A 19,147-nucleotide genomic window follows, 5' to 3' on the forward strand; every position below is an offset into this window, starting at 1 on the left:
AACTGTTCTCATCACAAAAAAGAAATAATTTGATGTGATAGAGGTGCTAACTCTAGCTACCATGACAATCATATTATAATATATAAATGCCACAAATCAGCTATTGCATACCTTAAATTTATATTAGTTACATGCAAAAATATTTATAAATAAATAAATAAATAAATGTTAACAGGGCATAAAATGTTGTGATGATAGCTTGCAAAACAAGACAGAAGACCATGATGGATTTTACTCCTATTACTTTACTCCTAGAACTCTCATTTAATGGAAGGAATTCTCATCTAACCTACCCTAGGAACTGAGGAATTTTATTACAATCTGCATTATTTCCAATGTAACTACACAACCTTCACATAAACACAGCGACTTTATTCTGCCTACCACTTAGGTATAATAATACCTTGCTTTTCAAGGGCAGGATGTGTTTAAAGTATAATTTAATAAACATAAAGTAGAGACCTTGAGTTGCTGGTGCTATCTGGACATTGAATAGATTTGAAATAATGATTTACCATAGTCATTTCCTTTTTCTGCAACAGGCACCTTGGTTAAGTTGGCCGAGCATACAACAAGTTTTTACTGAACATATGTGATTACCTCAAAATTTGACAATACCCCCTTTATTGTGTAAAGGGGTTTTAACTGATACTCAAAAGCATCCTAAAGAGTCATCTTGCCTACACCTGTGCTTTTGTGGACTCTAAAACTTTTTTGGCTTAAATTGCTTTTATAGGCTGTTATGTTTGGCATATGACCAAAAATGGTGTTTTTTTTGTTTTTTTTTTTTGTTTTGTTTTTTTTTTTGAGAAAGAGAGCAAGAACATGGGCACATTCTTGTGTGCACAAGCTGGGGAGGGGCAGGCGGAGAGGGAGAAAGAGAATCTTAAGCAGGATCCATGACCATCATGGAGCCTGACAGGAAGCCTGATCTCTGGACCACGGGATCATGACCTGAGTCAAAATCAAGGATTTGACCTGGATGCTTAACTGAATTTGCCACCCAGGTGCCCCAAAATGGATTTTTTTTTAAAAGTGAGGCTGATGGGTAAGTTTTTATTATATTTAGAAAAAAAAAATGTAACTTGAGGTAAAAGTAATTTATTCAAAATGAATAAGAATTTTAAAAAAACCCTATGGTTCTTTAATGGTAGCATTTGGACTTACCACCCAAGCCAGTTTTAATCCCACCAAAGTACTAGGAAGAAGAGCACAAAGTTGTGCCCATCAAGGCAGTGTGGGTGATAGGGCCTAGGGCTCCTTGATTCTGTTTGCTGGGTCCTCCTGTGTAATAACCATAATATAAAGAACCTGTCTAGAGGCGCCTGGCAGGCTCAGTCGATTTAGTGTCTGACTTGATTTTGGCTCAGGACATAATCCCAGGGTTGTGAGATCAAGCCTTGCATAGGGCTCTGTGCTGAGTGTGGAGCCTGCTTAAGATTCTCTCTCTCTCTCTCTCTCTCTCTCTCTCTCTGTCTCTCTGTCTCTCTGTCTCTGTCTCTGTCTCTCTCCCTCTCTCCCTCTGCCCCTCTTGCCTGCTCACACATGCTGTCTCAAATTAAAAACAAAGATAAAAATCTTGTCTAACAATCTAGACAAAGCCCAAGCTAGAAACTATACACAGGTGGTAACACCTCCAAGATCTAGCAAAAATAAAAAGGGTGGATATACACCCAACTAGATTACTAGTTTATTATAAAAAGAGATAATTCAGGAACAGCCAGATGGAAGAGATACCCAGACAAGGTAGGGGGAAAGGACACAGAGCTTCCACGCCCACTCAGGCATGCCAGTCTCCTAGCACCTCCACATGCTCACCAACAACAAAGCTCCAGAAATGAATTTCTTCTCTTCCCAAATTTCTTAAGACTTCCTTAGCTCCCCCAGTTACCAAAAACAATCCCTATGATCTTCAGATCAGCCAGTTGAGATCTTCAAATCAGATCTCTCAAAATTTGCCAAATTATGGGCAAACCTATAGAAACAAGGTGAAATGAGATGAACAGTTCCCCCTCTCTACCAACCATTTCCGCAATATAATTAGCCATGCCCTTGAAGAATTCATAATATTACAAAGTGAGGAAAATGTAAAGGTCAGTACCAGATGGGCTGAGAAATCATCATATTTTCCAAATTTGGAAATTATTTTCAAAGAAAGAATAAAATATATAAAAGGGTATCTGTTATCACAGGAAAAAAATAGAAAAAGGGATAAGATGTACTTCATGTAATATGGACCCAGAAGTACAGGAAGGCGGTATGTTGTAGCCATGATTTCATTATCTTACCAATATAAGTATAATTATAAAGTAAAGAGATTGAGGTAGCAAGTTACACATGACAGTCATACTGATTTATCTTATGGTAACCAAATATAGCTAATGTTGCCATAAATTATGAAAATGAATTAATTATTCAAGGAACAGCTAGACAGCACCTACTTGAAAGAGCTCGTAGCATGTTGAGGGAGATAGAAACATAGATATATAATCATAATAAGAGGTATTCAGTGTATCAACAGATATACACTGCTACTTAAGCTAGTGGTATATCCCAAAGAGAACAAGGTCAAACTTAAAGAAAACTCCGAAAATAGTGTTTTACTAAAGGGAAAAGATATGCAGTGAAGACCTGTCCTTTAAAAAGGATTGAAACAGTATTAGGTTATGGTAGTTTTTTCCATTTCATTTTACAAGTAAAATATTAAAGTATAAATGAAGCTATTTAACCTCTCACTTTATAATCCTATAAAGAAAACCATTGTTTAAAAAATATATATCAGAGTCACACACACAAAAAAAACAAAAACAAAGAGATAAATATGTTGGGTCAGATTCCTGTTCTTACTTTTCTAGCATAAAATTTCCTTAATTATTATTAGTATGTATGCATTTCTTCAGGCTGTGTGTTTAGAGACTTGGAATTCATGTGACCTGCAATGAAGAAAGAATTTCCTAAACCAACAAATTCTCCTGTACACTGTACTTTATTTTAATATAGGCAGGTTTCAATATGCTTTGCTACAAAGGCACATACACATCAAAAAATAAAAACAGATTTTAAGAAACGAAACAGTTCATATAATTCAAGTAGTCATTCAAAATAACCTTGTCTTTGTGGAGAGATGTCATTAGGCCTCAGAATACTCCTTCCTTCACTGCATTATTAGATTAACATGGATCTGTCTCTCTTACATGTTTCCATCACTAAAACTTGAGAGCTCTACAGATTTATGAACTCCTCGGAGATTATAAAGATTCTCTACCTTGAAGGGGGGTTGTAGGAAACAATGCATTTTATGGTCTCACAATATGCTTTATGAAAAGTAATATTATCTTAGATCACTTTACAGACTATGAATGAGCTCTTTGTTTCTTTAAGTATCTTGATCAAATGAGATTCCTCGTTCTCAATTCCCATAACTTTTACACACAATATTCTGACATCTGGAGAAAATTTCTGGATATCAAATTCAGATAGCCTGTCCATGGACTGGTCAAAACTGCCACCTACTGGTCAGTCTTCAAATCTATTTTTCACTTTACCCAAGCATTGCTTTACCTTGGTCAGATCCCTTCCTTCAAAATGGTAAAAGATCAGTTACAATAACTAGACAGAAAGCGATTATCCTTTTAAAAAAATTCACCCTCTCTAGGATGAACCAAAGATACCAAGTCGTACAAACCTGCCAATAAAATCATCCCTTTTCCCAGCGTCTTTGTCCCAGGCAGTGATATCAATGATTCCACCTCTTTCTTCATAGAGATGAAAATCAAATTGTTCCCTCCACTGAGGATTCAAAGTTTTTGGCATAATCTGGAAAACCAAAAAGTAATTACTGTCTTATAAATATAAGTCTTTTAAAAATATTTAACTTTGAGACATTATATCAAAATCAAGGTACTATCTACAAAAGTATATGTGAGATTTGAACAAAAGCTTCCAGAAGTGATGGAAATGAATCATTAGCTCTTTAGCAACCTTACTGCATATAATCTGAAAGAACCCTAAAGGATATGTCCTGAAAACCAAAGGGCATACCTTCATCATCTTGAATAAGAGATGAGAGATATGAATTATACAGAAAAGGCAAATAGTCTATACATGAAATGGCTCACTCAGATACTAGCATTTATTTTACATAACCAGTTAATGCACAAAGACATAACTCTCAGCCTGTCATCTCCTAAAAAAGGACTATGTGGATTCCCAGAGTTCTTTTTCCCTTACTCCCTACACACAAGGGAATTCTGAGCTAAATCTGTAAAAATAAAAATAAAAATAAATAGTAATGAAACAACAGACAGTGAAGTTCTATGGGAGCAGGAGGAAACAGCAAGTAACTCTGGGGTGGTCGGGCAAATATTTATGTTGGAATCATAGCATTGATGTTTCATCTGATTTTATATCTGGAGAAACTGAGACCTGGAGTTTTACTGACCAACCCCAAATCATTACGTTTTAGTATCTAGACCCTAACTCAGGTCTTTGATTAGAGCTTCAGGTCTCTTTCCCCAAAACAATCTGCCAAAAATGTTTGTAAATTAATATGAATGTGTGTGTACAATTTCTATGTTGCAAATACCAGAAAGCTATCTGAAGTGCAATTGTGTAACTTCAAGCATTCAGATAAGACATCTGGTAGAATCAATGAATGAAGTGACCCATACTGATGTGCTTTGAAACTTCATTCACCACTGGGTTAAAAACATTCATATTTGTTTCCCTATTCTTTCTTTTTAGCAGGAGCGCATGCAATGGCCTTTTCTCTTTTGAATGTATGAGAGACAAATCTTCAGATGTAAAGACTCTGAAAGCAATGAAGTATGTTATGTGCAAAGGTAATACAAATGAATCACAATTTTTAAAGTTCATAATCTGAAATTAATCAGCAATATATCATGGAAGGAAAGAGCAAAGAGAGACACATGTCCATAGCTAGATTTCATATTTCATACCTAAAGAGCAGAACTATAAAAAATAAGTAATGTTTTAAGCCTACCAGAACACAGAGATGATGTTAATTGATAAAGGACAAGACAGAAGTGGTCATAGGTACCTATTTTTGGAATCAGTAGTTTCCTTAAAATATGTTTTTAAGTCCATGGCAGAAAAAAAGAAAAAGATGGCATTAGATGGATCCTATGATAATTCAAACCTCTCATTATTGGGCTCAGATGCACTTCTGTGGTGTTTTGGGGATGGTCTATCTTACTTATTTGGCCATAAAGAGCCTAATTTTTCAGTTTCCTTTTTTTAGGATGGTCTTCCCTATATGATTTTCCTTCAGGTCAGAAATGATGCTTTCCCCTTCCACGTGGGCATTCAAGAAGATAACCAATCAGCCTGAGAGCAATTCTCACTGCCTACTAATGAGTCAGCTCTGTGATATTACTAACCCCCTTAGTTACTGATGAAAACTTCCTGTGCCAGAAGGAAGCTAGGCAGGCTGTTTATCAAAAGTTCTTGAAAATGGTAATGTCAAAGTGAAATTATTCTCATCAAAGTAGAATGTGATTTTTAATACAAGATAGATAGGATGAGTTTTCAAGCTATGAATAGTAGCTGTAGAAGCTGATCATTAAAGAGGTTGTATTGTGTTTTGTTTTTGTTTTTGTTTTTTGCTGTTTTTTGTTTTTCTTTAAAGTTTTAATTTATTTATTTAGGTGATCTCTACACCCAGTGTAGGGCTCCAACTCAGAACCCTGAGATAAAGTTTCATGCTCTTCAGACTGAGCCAGATAGGCACCCCAAAGAGGTTTTATTTGGATACAACACAGATAAGACATGTGTCCCAAATATAACTATGACTACTATGACCTTTACCGATTATGATTCCTTCTATCAAAAATATGACACTAATATGATTATTTAATGTATTATTACTATTAATATAATTGTTGTTAAACAATATCTTGTTCTTAAGGCTGCTACTCTTCCTGCTGCTACTACCATTTATTATTTATTATGGACAAGGCAGTATTCCAAGCCCTTCACGTGCGTAACATATATTTATTCAATCTTCTCAATAACTTCACGAGGCAGGCATTATTTTAATTCTCACTCATCTTACAGATGAGGAAATTGGGACATGGAATGGCAGAGTAACTTGCCCTGTAGCATACAGCGGAATTTGGCCCTTTGTTTTCTAAAGAAATAAAACAAACAAACAAAAATTGCAATCTGCACTGGTGCAAGTCATTTTGAATAAAACGTTTCAGAGTAAGGAACAAAGATTTTTATGGTATGTAAAACAGGGCTATTTGTAGCACTGATACCAGTACTGACTGTAATAATTATAGTAGCCAACACTCTTTGAGCACTTGATGTCCCAGGCCATCGACTTAGGTTTGTTTCAGCCCTTTTTTGTTTTGTTTGATTGCTTGTTATTTTTTTAAAGAGATAGTTCCAACTATTATCCCTGTGTTATAGGTGAGATTGAGACAGAGTAGTACTTTATGCAAGGTCACATAGCACATTGAGTAAGAAATGTGATAATATAGTTATTGGTCTGGTTTGCTGACGTGATATTCAAAAGAAATTCTGTTAAGCATTTGAAAAAGTATCTAGTGTTTTTATCTCCTAAACCATGGCTATTAACCAACCACTGCCTTCCAAATACTGGCTGGAACAGGAGAGAGATACGGTTACCTTGCTCTTGTACTTCTGATGCCCAAGCCGGAACTTCACATAGGGATCACTCAACCCATTTGAATCCATTGCCTTGAGATCTCGTCCCTCAATCAATGTGATGCTGACTATTCCTCTCCAAAGATGTGATTTTCTGTGTACGTCTGATAGACGTAAACTTTGGGTCTGAAACTTTGGGTAAAGGAAAACAGAGTTAGCTTATTGAGTTTTAACCCCAAATACCTTATCTGGCATTACCCTTTCTCCTGTTACAAGTTTTTGAAAATAAAAATGGTAGGTAGTTACAATTTAAGAAAATAAACAAAATTGACAGATTATTATTAATTACAGAATTGTTAATGAATGTGAAATTATCCTTTCATGATAAATTTAAGCTTGTTGTATGAGAAGTGAATGCTCAAAATAAGGTCTAATAATCCAACTCTTTAAATTACAAGATGTAGATACTTCAAGAATATCAGAATATTTGCCTCTGTGTCAAATATGCCAGTGTCAAAAAACTATTAGGAATACCAAAGGCCTCATCCACACTGTGATATTTAATTTTTAATTAGTTATGATTTTTAAAAATCTTTCATGTTACAAGTTGGTTTTTCAGATTAGTTATAAGTTCTATTCAATTAAAAACCTTCTTTATTGCTATGTTAGGAGATAGCTGAGTTTCAGCTCACTAGAGAACTACTTAAAGTACCACAGACAAGAAAACAAAATCAACATGCCCATTGGAGTTGTCTGGTTTATGCTGAAACTTGCATCAAAAATTTTTAAATTACGTATGTAATTTTCATTGGTGGGTGTGTTACTGAGTTTCTCATTCTAGTACTTGAACATTGTCTTTAATGATTTTTATTATGCCCAATGCTAAGTCACAATATTCAAACAAGCAAATGAAGTAAAACATTTTAACATTAGGAAGCCTACAAAAAACAGCTCTATAATCTTTTTGAACTAAACAGCACATACAACAAATCCAAGTAGCTAAAATGTTAAAATCTTTTCCATTTGGATTCAGAACCAAGCAGTACTATAAAAACTGCTATATCTTTCATATTGCCAAGCATGTTTTCTTCACTTACAGTCATTTCATGAAGAAATTCAACATGTCTCTCAACCTCAAAGTACTCCACTTCTAAATTATAGATTAACTCTACTTTCAGTCTAATTCCATCTATGTTACCATTATAAAGTTATAGCCTATTTTGTATATCTCCCTCTCCCACCTTGAATCCTACTTTTTCTTTTCCATACCACACTAATGTGATAGCCATTTTTATCTGTCATTATTAAAAGCAATACATTTCAGGGGCCCTTGGGTGGCTCAGTAGATTAAGCGTCAGACTTTGGCTTAGGTGTTGATCTCACAGTCCGTGAGTTTGAGCCCTGCATTGGGTTCTGTGCTGACAGCTCAGAGCCTGGAGCCTGCTTCTGATTCTGTATCTCCCTCTCTCTCTGTCCCTCACCAGCTGTACTCTGTCTCTCTCTCAAAAAATAAATAAACATTAAAAAATTTTAAAATGTAATACATGTCAGGGTGTTTTATTAGCAAAATGAGAACTATGCTCCTCAAAAACCAATATTTTTAATATTTGAACATTTTAATGGAAATCTCTCTAAATCACATTGCCTATTTCCCTGCCTCGGTGGCCAGCAAATTTTGCAGGACATTGCTTTGTGACTTTGCCTTATTAATATTAACACAGGACTGTGCCTGCACACTGCACACCTTTGTAAACTCCACGGGTGGAGTTCAAGAGTGTTCTGAGGTGCCATGGAGTTTCACAGGCCACCTGTAACTTCCCCAGGACTCCACAGTCTGCTTCAGCTAGAGTCCCACTGCTCTCGTCTGCTTTACACATTGGGTTTCTACTCTGGACTGTGTTTGAATAAGGATTTCCCTGATTAAACAAATTTATTGTACCAAGTGACCTTGAAGGGGTTCTAAGATTTCATGCTACTTATTAATATATAATGCAGCAAGAGATGACAGTGTATTTTTATGTATTTTGTCTGTCTATCTATCTATCTATCTATCTATCTATCTATCTATCTATCTATCTATCTACCTATCTACCTATCTACCTATCTACCTATCCATTCATCCACCCACCACTGCTGCTATTGAGATGGCCTCTCACTGAAGACTAGTCTAGAGAAACAAGTTCTAAACTCTGGGTCTGGAAGTTTTGTTAAGGAATAGGAGTGGCAAAGAAGGAAAGAAGAAAAACGAATTTGTGATAAGAAGAAATAATTATCTTGGCAAAGACCAAGGAGTTAGTAACAACCTATTTACATAGAGCTTAAAATAGAATTTAAAAGTGTACATGTATACATTTTATCACTTCATTTTCTCCAGGTAAGTGAGTCGTTATATTTGAAATGACATTCCAGTCTAGCTTTTCCTTCATGGTTAGTATGTGAAATCACCTTCTACTTTCTATTATATGAGCATCTGTATTCTTTACTATTACATGAGCGCATGTTTTCATTCTTACAATATTTCAGCTTGTTGATGGATATACTCAGTAACATTTTCTATGCACTCTAGAAGTCAAACTCTGCACTCAAATTATATGTGGGTACAATCTAGGCTATACAGCATCTTCCATTAGCAATGCTAGTTTCTCAAATGGTACCACGTCTGAAACTCTTACTTGCGTGTCCCTCCTTTCATTTCTCACATGAGAACAAGAACTTTACTTACAGAGTGGGAAGGAGAAAGAATACTCCATGGGATCTTTCATGCTTTCACAGAAATAAAAGGAAGTTCATGGCGGCTTTACCTACTGCCATTAGTTACAAAATGCTTTTCTATAACCTGGAAGAACATTCCTAAAATGACCTGGAAAGCTAAGGGAGAGGAGAAGGGGGAATATTTCTTCACACAAACAGGGATAATAAATGTGAGAATTAAGTTGATATACATGAAAGGTTAAAAGGAAAAAGGGGAGGAGGTCCCAAAGACATACTAACCAGGTATCATTTTAAAAGGAATTTTTCCGGGGCGCCTGGGTGGCGCAGTCGGTTAGGCGTCCGACTTCAGCCAGGTCACGATCTCGCGGTCCGTGAGTTCGAGCCCCGCGTCGGGCTCTGGGTTGATGGCTCAGAGCCTGGAGCCTGTTTCCGATTCTGTGTCTCCCTCTCTCTCTGCCCCTCCCCCGTTCATGCTCTGTCTCTCTCTGTCCCAAAAATAAATAAACGTTGAAAAAAAAATTTTAAAAAAAAATAAAAGGAATTTTTCCTTCTCCAAAAATTTCTTTTATCAAAAATGGTGCTCTTCTAAAAAGAAGCTCCGCAATTCATTTGTGATTTGATTAACTGCATAGTCATGAAATAGAAAAATATTTAGTGTAAGTGTGAAGAATAGGAACTTGAAGTAAAATTATAAGGCAAAGAGGGAAGATATAAACTTATACCACCAGTAGTAGGAAAGACAGTTATTTATTTTTTTATTTAAAAAAAATTTTTTTAATGTTCATTTATTTTTGAGAGAGAGAGAGAGACAGACAGAGTGTGAGCGGAGGAGGGGCAGACAGAGAGGGAGACACAGAATCTGAAGCAGGCTCCAGGCTCTGAGCTTCGAGCTTCTAGCTTCTAGCACAGAGCCTGATGCGGGACTCAAACTCACAAACTGTAAGATCATGACCTGAGCCGAAGTCGGACACTTAACCGACTGAGCCACCAAGGTGCCCCGGAAAGACAATGATTTAACATAAGTACCCATTTGCATCTTTCTGGCAATTCCTGACAATGTGACTTGGGCATGTTGCTCCCTCTCTGGGCCCCACTTTTTTTTTTTTTTTACCTATGGTTCTCCTGACTCTAGAGCTCCACATATACTAAGAGCGCTATTCTGTGTGTGTGGTCCTGGAAGGGGGGAAGTAAGGGGAGTTAGAGGTGTCTGTGTGTGTATGGGCTCCTGAAAAGAAAACAGTATATTCCATAAACAAAAAAGATTTAACCTGCTTAAGATAGCCATTTATAACTTTTATTACTTTTTTAAATCAAAATTTCAAGGAGCTTGTGGATGAGATGGTGACAAATGGAATTCCTCAGGGGAAGAAAAAAGAAACTGAAAACCACTAGCTTTAATGCTCTTTAAGGTACTTTCTTAGTCACCTGCTGCTCTGTTTAAAGTTTCTTTCCTCTGTATAGTAAAGTTCTCAAAGTGTGGTCCACAGACCAATGGCATCAATGTCACCTGAAAAGTGGCTAGAAATTCACATTTTTTAGCTCCAGCCCAGACCAAGAAAATCGGCTCTGGATTACCCAGACCTCACTCAAGGTCATTATGATACATGATCAAGTGTACAAACCCCTGCTTTAAAAGTTCTAAGGGTCATGTGCACTGGCCTTCTCCTATGTTCTAATTACTATTATTAATTACTACAATTGTGAACATTATCCACTCTCTGGCATGGATACCATTTATGCTAATTAAAGTCTTTTAGTCCTGCTTCTAAATTTACTGGTTAGGAAAGCAGATTGGTTTGGATAGTTGGAAAATTTAAAGAGAGAAGTAGGAGCCTACTGCAAATTTGTGTTAAGTTTATTATTTTCCTCCTTTAATTTTTTTTTCTCTTAGGCTGTACTTAAATAATACATATTGACGGAAGTATTGATAATTAGTCAACCAAAAATTACTTATTAAGCACCTAAGTGGCAAGGAGTGTTAAATCCAAGACATCCCTCAATAAAACGAACATATTAGAGCTGGGATTTAGTTATCTCAGGGAATGTTTTCAACCACGTCTGTGTTGAAACAGAATTCTGTTTGAGGAGGGAAAGAAAAGGGAGGGAAGAATAAATAGGAATACCAACCTAGTTTCAAAGCAAAGAACCAACATTGCAAAAGGAAGAAAGAATCTTTGAACTTTTAAACAGGTAATTCCCCAATTTTAGTGGTGAATTTGTTGAAATTAGTGGGCCTGACCCTCCTGAACATGATTCGGTTCTTAAGGTGCAGAGCTACGCATGTATTTCCAACATGTGCCCCGTATGATTCTCACATGCACCGAAGTTTGAGGTCATTTGCATAAGGAATATTCATCCAAGTTGAGATTTAATAAAGAAAATCAACACACCAGGTAACAATATCAATTTCCAATTCTGAGGCAATTAGTCAATGACATATATCTTTAGTAAGATTTTAGAACGGGTGAGCTGGCATTTTAAGAAGCATATTAGTTTATGTGTTATTCCTTGAAAAGGAATTCAAGAATTCAATTCCTTTTCCTATGTATAAAAGAGGTTAGGCTAGGGAATAGGTTTTCAGAACAGTAAGTCAGCCAGGAGAGTTCACAGCTCATGCAAGCTCAGAAGAAATAAACAAACTGAATGATTGAACTTACTTGTGCATTTTGGTAATAAGTACTCTGAAGCTCTGCTCTGCAGAAGCCCAGGACAGGAAAAGCAGGCCTGCCGCACGTCTGGATGGAGATGAACGATCAGAGCTGTACGGGAAAGCCTTGTGCCTCTATCAACACCTCATTTCAATTAGAGTTCAGCATTACTCTTCAAAAAAACATTATTTGGAAAAGAATATGTATTTGCCCCCCCCCCCCAAGTCGCTGTCGGAAAATGTCTTCTAGCGCAATGAAGATCAATGCCAATGCAATAATATAATTTTCAGCCACTGTTTTCTTTAGTGGCGTAATGCAATGGTCAAGAAAATAAAGGACAGAGATTAAACGGTGATGGATCCTGCTTCAGTGGTTTCAGCTTTTTGTTAATGGGTGTCGCAGTGAAAAGAACCATAGCAAGAGAAATCATGGAAAGTCTGCTGCTTCAGAATATTTTGGAGACTGTTTCCAACATCAAAAAAGTGACAAGGCCCCAGAAGAGTGTTTCATGGACAGGCAACAACTATGATATGCTAACTATATCCCACATGCGAATCTTTTGCAATGATTAGAGAGATCTCTAAAGCAACCGAGTAATTCTACCCCACATAATTTGCCCCATTTTCTCTTTGTTGCCCCGTGCCTAAGAAAGCAATCATAAAGTCCCTGTATTACCAAGACCAAGAGCATCGAGGTATGGATTAAGAAAGACGCAGCTGAGCAAGAAATACTGGAAGGAAACAATCATGATAAGCTGAAAGTTTGTATGCAATGACGAGAGCACCTGGACAGTCTTCAAACAATAGTATTATCATGAGATGAGAACATCAACAGGGAGGGTGAGATTTGGCCCGTGTGAAAGGTTAGATCATACACAAAGAAATAAGCATGCGTTGAGCAACTATTAGGCACTGGGGTTTTCATACTCCAGCATCTTTCATGACAAATATTGTTAAGGTAAAGAAACTGAGGCACAGAGTTGATAAATACTCTACTCAAAGCCAAATGGTTACAGATTGGCAAGACTGAGATTTGAATCTGGGTTTCTGATACCTAATTGACGGTTTTCTGCACTATTTCTCATGCTTTGGACAAAGCTTAAGAAGTTCATAATACAAAGAAAATAAGGGGGGAATGTGTATAGGATTTGTTGAAATACTTTGACTCTTGTTTAGACAAAATATATCCATGGGTATAGATTACTGAGAAAGGCTAATCAGGGACTTAGAGGAAGTAAAAGTGGGCAGGTGGTGATAACTCTAGCATATATTGTTCAGTAAAGTATATGAGAGTTAACTGTGTTCCATAATGAATTATACTCTAACATTTATTAATAAGGTGGTGAAATTGTAGAATCTCACAAATAAACTGAGAACACTTCTGTACTTCAATTCTGGTTATTAAAGTTTCTTAATTCAATTCCTTGAAAACCTGGATCACTAACAGAAGGAGGTATCCTATTATTCTAGATCCTGATTAAAAAACAGATCAAAACAAACAAAAAAATCTCTCTAGATTTAACATATGGCTAAAACAACCCACACGGTCATATTAATCTTCTCCCTGATATATGCAAATAATCCCTGGCTTTTGCTATCTTGGATTTCATTACCTGTGTACAACCTAATCCTTCCAAATGAGCCCCAGACCCTGTGAAATGAGTGAAAGACATCACTGTGTCTTTACAATAGCTGTGTGTGGAGTCAGCTCACCTCTATTTTCAGCACAGAGGTGCACATGCTTTTATTTAATCAAATGATCCACGAGACACTACAAAGGAGAGATAATGACAGCCTAGAATGACTGTTTTGTGCTGCAAAGCCTGGAGTGTGGAGCAATTATTAGCTCAATCCCAGGCACAGGCATGTTCTATCTTTTCCTTTGCCTGCTGAGTTGATTCCAGTGAATTACACCTAGGTGATGAAGTCCAACAAGCAGATTTGTTCTACAGTCCATCTGTCTGCTCAAAGCAGGATTGCCTTTACAGAAAACCTTCCCAGGGCTTTGTCCAGCCTAGTTTAAAGTGCCTCATGTAATAATAAAGCTTCGATCCCTTTTTTCTTAGAAGATGATTCACGGCACTATAATCCTTAGAGAAATTCTCCTGGTTTTTATCCTTAAACTTTCTTTCCTATTTCTGTTGCTTCTTGATATAACTTACGGTGTCAGGAAGGTATTTATGTTTACTTCAGATGCTTTAACTACTGTCTGAAAGCTTAACTGTAGCCAAACAAAAGTTCTCAAGCTTTTACAATGTTTGCTCAAAATATATACTCTTAGAAAATCATTATATATGCTGTAATCTTGTTGGCTAAAGTTGGCTTGTTGCTAACGTAATGTATTCGTTTCCACCAATAATGTAAAAAAAATAATGAGTCCTGGGTTTGACTTACACTTTTTCTTTGGGGACTTTTAATTAAATGTTATAAATATATTTTTTTCTGAAGGTCTTACTTTCATACCTGAAGATATAAATAATACCTGCACTTTTCTTGGTTATATGTCATATATGGTTGAGTTGTTAAGAATGCAAACACTTCAGCACAGGATAACATTCTTGTGTGATAAAACCAATACTTCTCTTTGGCCTTCAGGGTCTTCCTTCAACCACACTTTGATTTGACCCTACTGTAAGATGGTGCTCTGACATAATTCCTAATTGTTCTGTATTCTATGCACTCTTTTTGGCCCATTTCATATTACGAGCCATTTCTCCATTTTTCTATATGAGGTATCTTGGTATAGCCCAGCCATTCTCCACTTAAACAATCTTAACATTTCTCTTTAATTCACTACAGCATTCTCATAATCTGGTTTGTTCAATTAACTCTCAGTCATGGAAATCTAAATGTCCAGTCAATGGAGTTAATTGGGAAAAACTTAAATGTACTAAATATTTGAAGCAACAGCACTAAGTTATCATCCTTTATTGAGAAGTTAAAATCTTTAATGAAATTCTGACTTAGAGTAATCCAAATGGCTTCGTATAATATTTGTTGCTTTTATGAAAAGTATGGCAATTGCTATATATCCATTGCTTAATGTTTTGTGTTGTAAGATATCATGTTTTGATGAATTATAAATATTATGCCTTTGGAAAATCAGACTATTTCTGTACCACTTCGGTCTTTTCTATTATTTTGCTCTCAAGGAAATTAAGATCTAGCAAGTAACCATGACATTTATTAAGTAAGTTCTCGCCAGGATTTAGTTTCACCCAATGTAATTCAGTTGCTGTCTCCTGAATACATGCATTGATCCTTATAAAGAAGCTGATAAAGGCTCATAAACACACATATACACCTCATGTAAGATTCTATCTGAACTATTTAGGTCTTCTGCATATCTGAAAATGTCTATGGAGAAACTCCTTTGCTACACATCTCCTCTAAAAACTAATAAACATAAAAAAAATCACAATACAAATATTACCTGGGCAAGGAGCAATTAGGTCAGTTATCGGAGTGACTTTTAAACATGATATGAAAAATCATACTTATCCAAAGTAGACTTGATCAGTGATTTGCTGATTTTATAAGATGGGACCTCAAACATAGCAACATCACAGCCCTCAACACATCCATCTATCAGTGGGTTAATGAGCTGTGGGGGAGAAGGGTTACATAATGCAAGAAAAATCTGAAAGGGGGTTAGTGAAGAAAAATTAAAGGAAGGCTTTATTTTTACATCCTATCTGTATTCATTATTGACCCCGAAAGGAACTTAGTTGCTTTAAACAATTATGTCTGTGATATTCAGAGAAAGAAAAATATTGGTCCTGGTTGATTCTACCATTTTCAGGGATGTCAGGTCAATGGCATCACTTCTCTGGGCCTTAGTTTCCTTAGTGATAAAACAAATGACCGCTAAATGTTCTGCTTTTATGACTCACTTGGTTAGTTACTCAACATACGCTCGGAAGAAAAGATATTAGATTATGTACCTCAAATACAAAAAAAGCTATCTTTTAAATTTGCATATTTCTTATTCTAAAATAAGACAGTTAAAGAAATTGAGAAAGGTTAATAAAGAATATTTAAGGATGAACACAACCAAATGGAAAGTACTAGTACATGCAATACTGATTTGGAAGTAGCAAAGATTTTGAAATAATCATTTGAAAGGGAAGGCCTTAAAACTTATTTCTTATGCAATTGATCCTGGTAGCAAGGTTTCATTCATAAAGATCGGTTTGCATGTTTGCTGTATATGGAACAAACTCAACAGAGAACACTCCTGAATTCTGCTCTCTTGGCAAAGAAGTATACTGTATGAATACAGAGGCTGCATTTTTGCCAAAAGCCAAATTCCATTTAAGGTGATATAACAATTCAAAAGCAGTCACTGTGTTCATGGATAATGCGTGAACATACAAGAGAAATTATTATTATTTTAGCAAGGACACCGAATAGCAATAGTGGAGGTAGCCGTCAGTAGACTGAAAGGAAATGAAGATGCTATAATAATTAAAATAAGCTCACACCAATAACAGTGTGTGTGGAGGGAGCAATGGATGAAGAGATGTGGTTTATGCTGGCTCATTGGTCAAGTCAAGGCATGACTTAATTTAGGGTATGCCAGTCTGCTTAAAAGACACTGCAACAAACCTTACAGTTCTAAAGGGGAAGGGTAGTTTTCAGTCATGAGCAGTTGAAGAGCCAAGGAAAGAAAATGGTAAAGCCTTACGAGTGTAGCATTTTCATTGCAATATCTATCGCTAGGTAATCATGTACCAAGTGTGAATTTTCCAAGAAAGAGGGAAATTCTTGGCAAAGTAATAAGTGCATTTGTAATAAATCGTGCTGTGCATAATGCAGAATTAGAGCAGAGAAAATAGGATGACAGAGCTCGTTATGTTTAAGTCATGAAAGAGTAAATAACATTAAATTGCAATGGCATTTAAAACAAATTCTCTGTGGAATTTTCACTTTTTTCTTTATTTAAATCAACAGCAGAGTTGCTGTTTTCTAATTCATAAGTTTTTTTTTTCAAAGAAAGAACACTGATTATGTAGTACGTATATAGTATAAGATCACTGTAATAGAAGTAAATTTTTCCCAAACAGATGGAGCAGATTTTACAAGAAGGGAAAAAAGAAACTTAACGGACTCTCTAGATAGCACCATTATATTCCTGGAAGGCCTGTGGGCCTCTAGCTGTTAAGAGTTTGGGATAAACTTAGTCCCACAAGCAACTGACTTCAAAGCAACATATTAAATACATGAAGTTCTTAGTTTACACAAATGAAGAAATGCAAGAGTCACTCGAATGACTTGGAATAAAAGTTAATAAAGAAGGCAATTGAATACATTTTTCTGAGACCCATTTTAAAAATGAATTTCCTAATTCACACTTAACTTTCAAAAATCACTGTTCAGAACCAAAATCAAAAATATTAATATAAAGGATTTCGACATTACCCTCCAAAAGAAAGACTTCACAGAGAAATAAGATCCAACCACTTCATTTTCTGAAAGATCCTAAAAACAAACAAATATTTAGCTAAATTTTGAGGTGTTTTGGAGAATAGTTAATTAGCCCAATGAAACCAAAATAAATAAAACCCCAAAGTTATAGGTCCTATGACACTTTCGATGTTTATAAACTGTTAGTTTTCTTTCCTTGAGTAAATTAAAGTTTTTCTCTTATTCATACCTAATGTCAATGGCGGTAAGTTTAGAAAGGATTATTTCTGTAATTTTTAAAGAATCTACTTACCTCTTTATTTTAAATTGTTGATTATTATATCTCAAAGTGTAACACTTTATTTTAGAAAATAGAACTGTTCAAAAGTACTTCAAGATTTTGAAATAAGTCATATAATATCTGTGCCTTTTAACAAAACAATTTAACACCATAGACCCACAGAGCATTTTTAAAGAATAATAGTAGCAATTTTAGTTATAATCATGTACCTACTCAAATTTAGTTTAATCCCTATTAAAAACGTCCTAGTTTTATGATATAATATAGAACATAGATAATACAAGTTAGTTAACTTGGGCCTTACAAAAATAATTTAATAAAATGAATACTGAGAAGAGTAGCAATATCCTAACAAAACATCACGTTGGATATTTTATTACTTAATCCTCAGACATTTATAGAGTAAAACCAGTTCAACTTCAGGAAATCAAATCATTGTTGGTCACTTTTAAGGAGAACATTTGCATTACATGCAGCTTTTATTTTATTTATTTTTTTTTCAACGTTTATTTATTTTTGGGACAGAGAGAGACAGAGCATGAATGGGGGAGGGGCAGAGAGAGGGAGACACAGAATCGGAAACAGGCTCCAGGCTCTGAGCCATCAGCCCAGAGCCTGATGCGGGGCTCGAACTCACGGACCGCGAGATCGTGACCTGGCTGAAGTCGGACGCTTAACCGACTGCGCCACCCAGGCGCCCCTACATGCAGCTTTTAAATTGGTATGTTTTGCATCCTGTTTCTGGGTGTCAGTTATGGTAAAATTGTGGGAATCTGAGGACCCTTATCGGGCAGCATCAACCTCTGACATTGTGATGAATCAGAAGAAGTTTTGTAACTTACTTGATTCCTCCATAACTTTGTGTTAGCGACTAAGACAGTGGCCCCGCACCTCACATGATGCCTATTGCATAGTAGGTGCTCAATAAATAATTTGTTGATTGTTAGTTACTAGGAGTTTCCACTGGTTAGGTATAGATATTCCTTCCAAAAATGATACCAAAAATCATATCAGAAAATAATAGTGAGCTAACATGTTTAGGGTGTACAGCAAGTTGTATAATTTAAATTTAGAACTAGAATTACATTAAGGATAATTTATATAATCTACCTGTTTTGTTTGTTTGTTTGTTTACACAAAATCTATTTCTTACTGAAATTACTTTCACTTCCCCAAGTTACCTGCATAGGATTTGGTCAGGTAGCATGGCTAATGTCAGAGGTTACTAGGAAGAACTCTTGAGTTTAAGACTTTGTTTTATCATCACTACAGAGTTATAATTCAATTACGTGTACAGCTATGGTTCTCATCTGTCACTCGTAGCACGCTGTCACATCAGTATCTCAAAAACAAACAAACAAACACGCAACAAACAACAAGTCCTGAAAAAACACATTTACCTTTGGACATTGGGGCATGAATGTTACAAGGAATGACTGTAGTCTTTTGAT

The 19,147-nt window shown here is 35.9% G+C and overlaps 1 protein-coding gene across 9 annotated transcripts in view; it reads right to left on the reverse strand.

Moving 5' to 3' along the window:
- Positions 1 to 19,147, reverse strand: part of MCTP1 (multiple C2 and transmembrane domain containing 1) — a 531,315-nt gene that overhangs the window by 192,138 nt on the left and 320,030 nt on the right. For 6 of the 9 annotated variants that reach the window (XM_047859230.1, XM_047859202.1, XM_047859263.1 and 3 more), the window contains 4 exons: positions 17,411 to 17,470; positions 12,000 to 12,077; positions 6,652 to 6,822; positions 3,686 to 3,816 (listed from right to left, as the gene is read on the reverse strand). In XM_047859230.1, the coding sequence (XP_047715186.1) occupies positions 3,686 to 3,816; positions 6,652 to 6,822; positions 12,000 to 12,077; positions 17,411 to 17,470 (440 nt within the window). The remainder of the gene's footprint in view (positions 1 to 3,685; positions 3,817 to 6,651; positions 6,823 to 11,999; positions 12,078 to 17,410; positions 17,471 to 19,147) is intronic. The other 3 variants (XM_047859213.1, XM_047859221.1, XM_047859238.1) reach the window with 3 other exon arrangements.

The sequence above is a fragment of the Prionailurus viverrinus genome, chromosome A1 (assembly GCF_022837055.1).
Source record: "Prionailurus viverrinus isolate Anna chromosome A1, UM_Priviv_1.0, whole genome shotgun sequence".
NCBI classification, from domain to species: domain Eukaryota; kingdom Metazoa; phylum Chordata; class Mammalia; order Carnivora; family Felidae; genus Prionailurus; species Prionailurus viverrinus.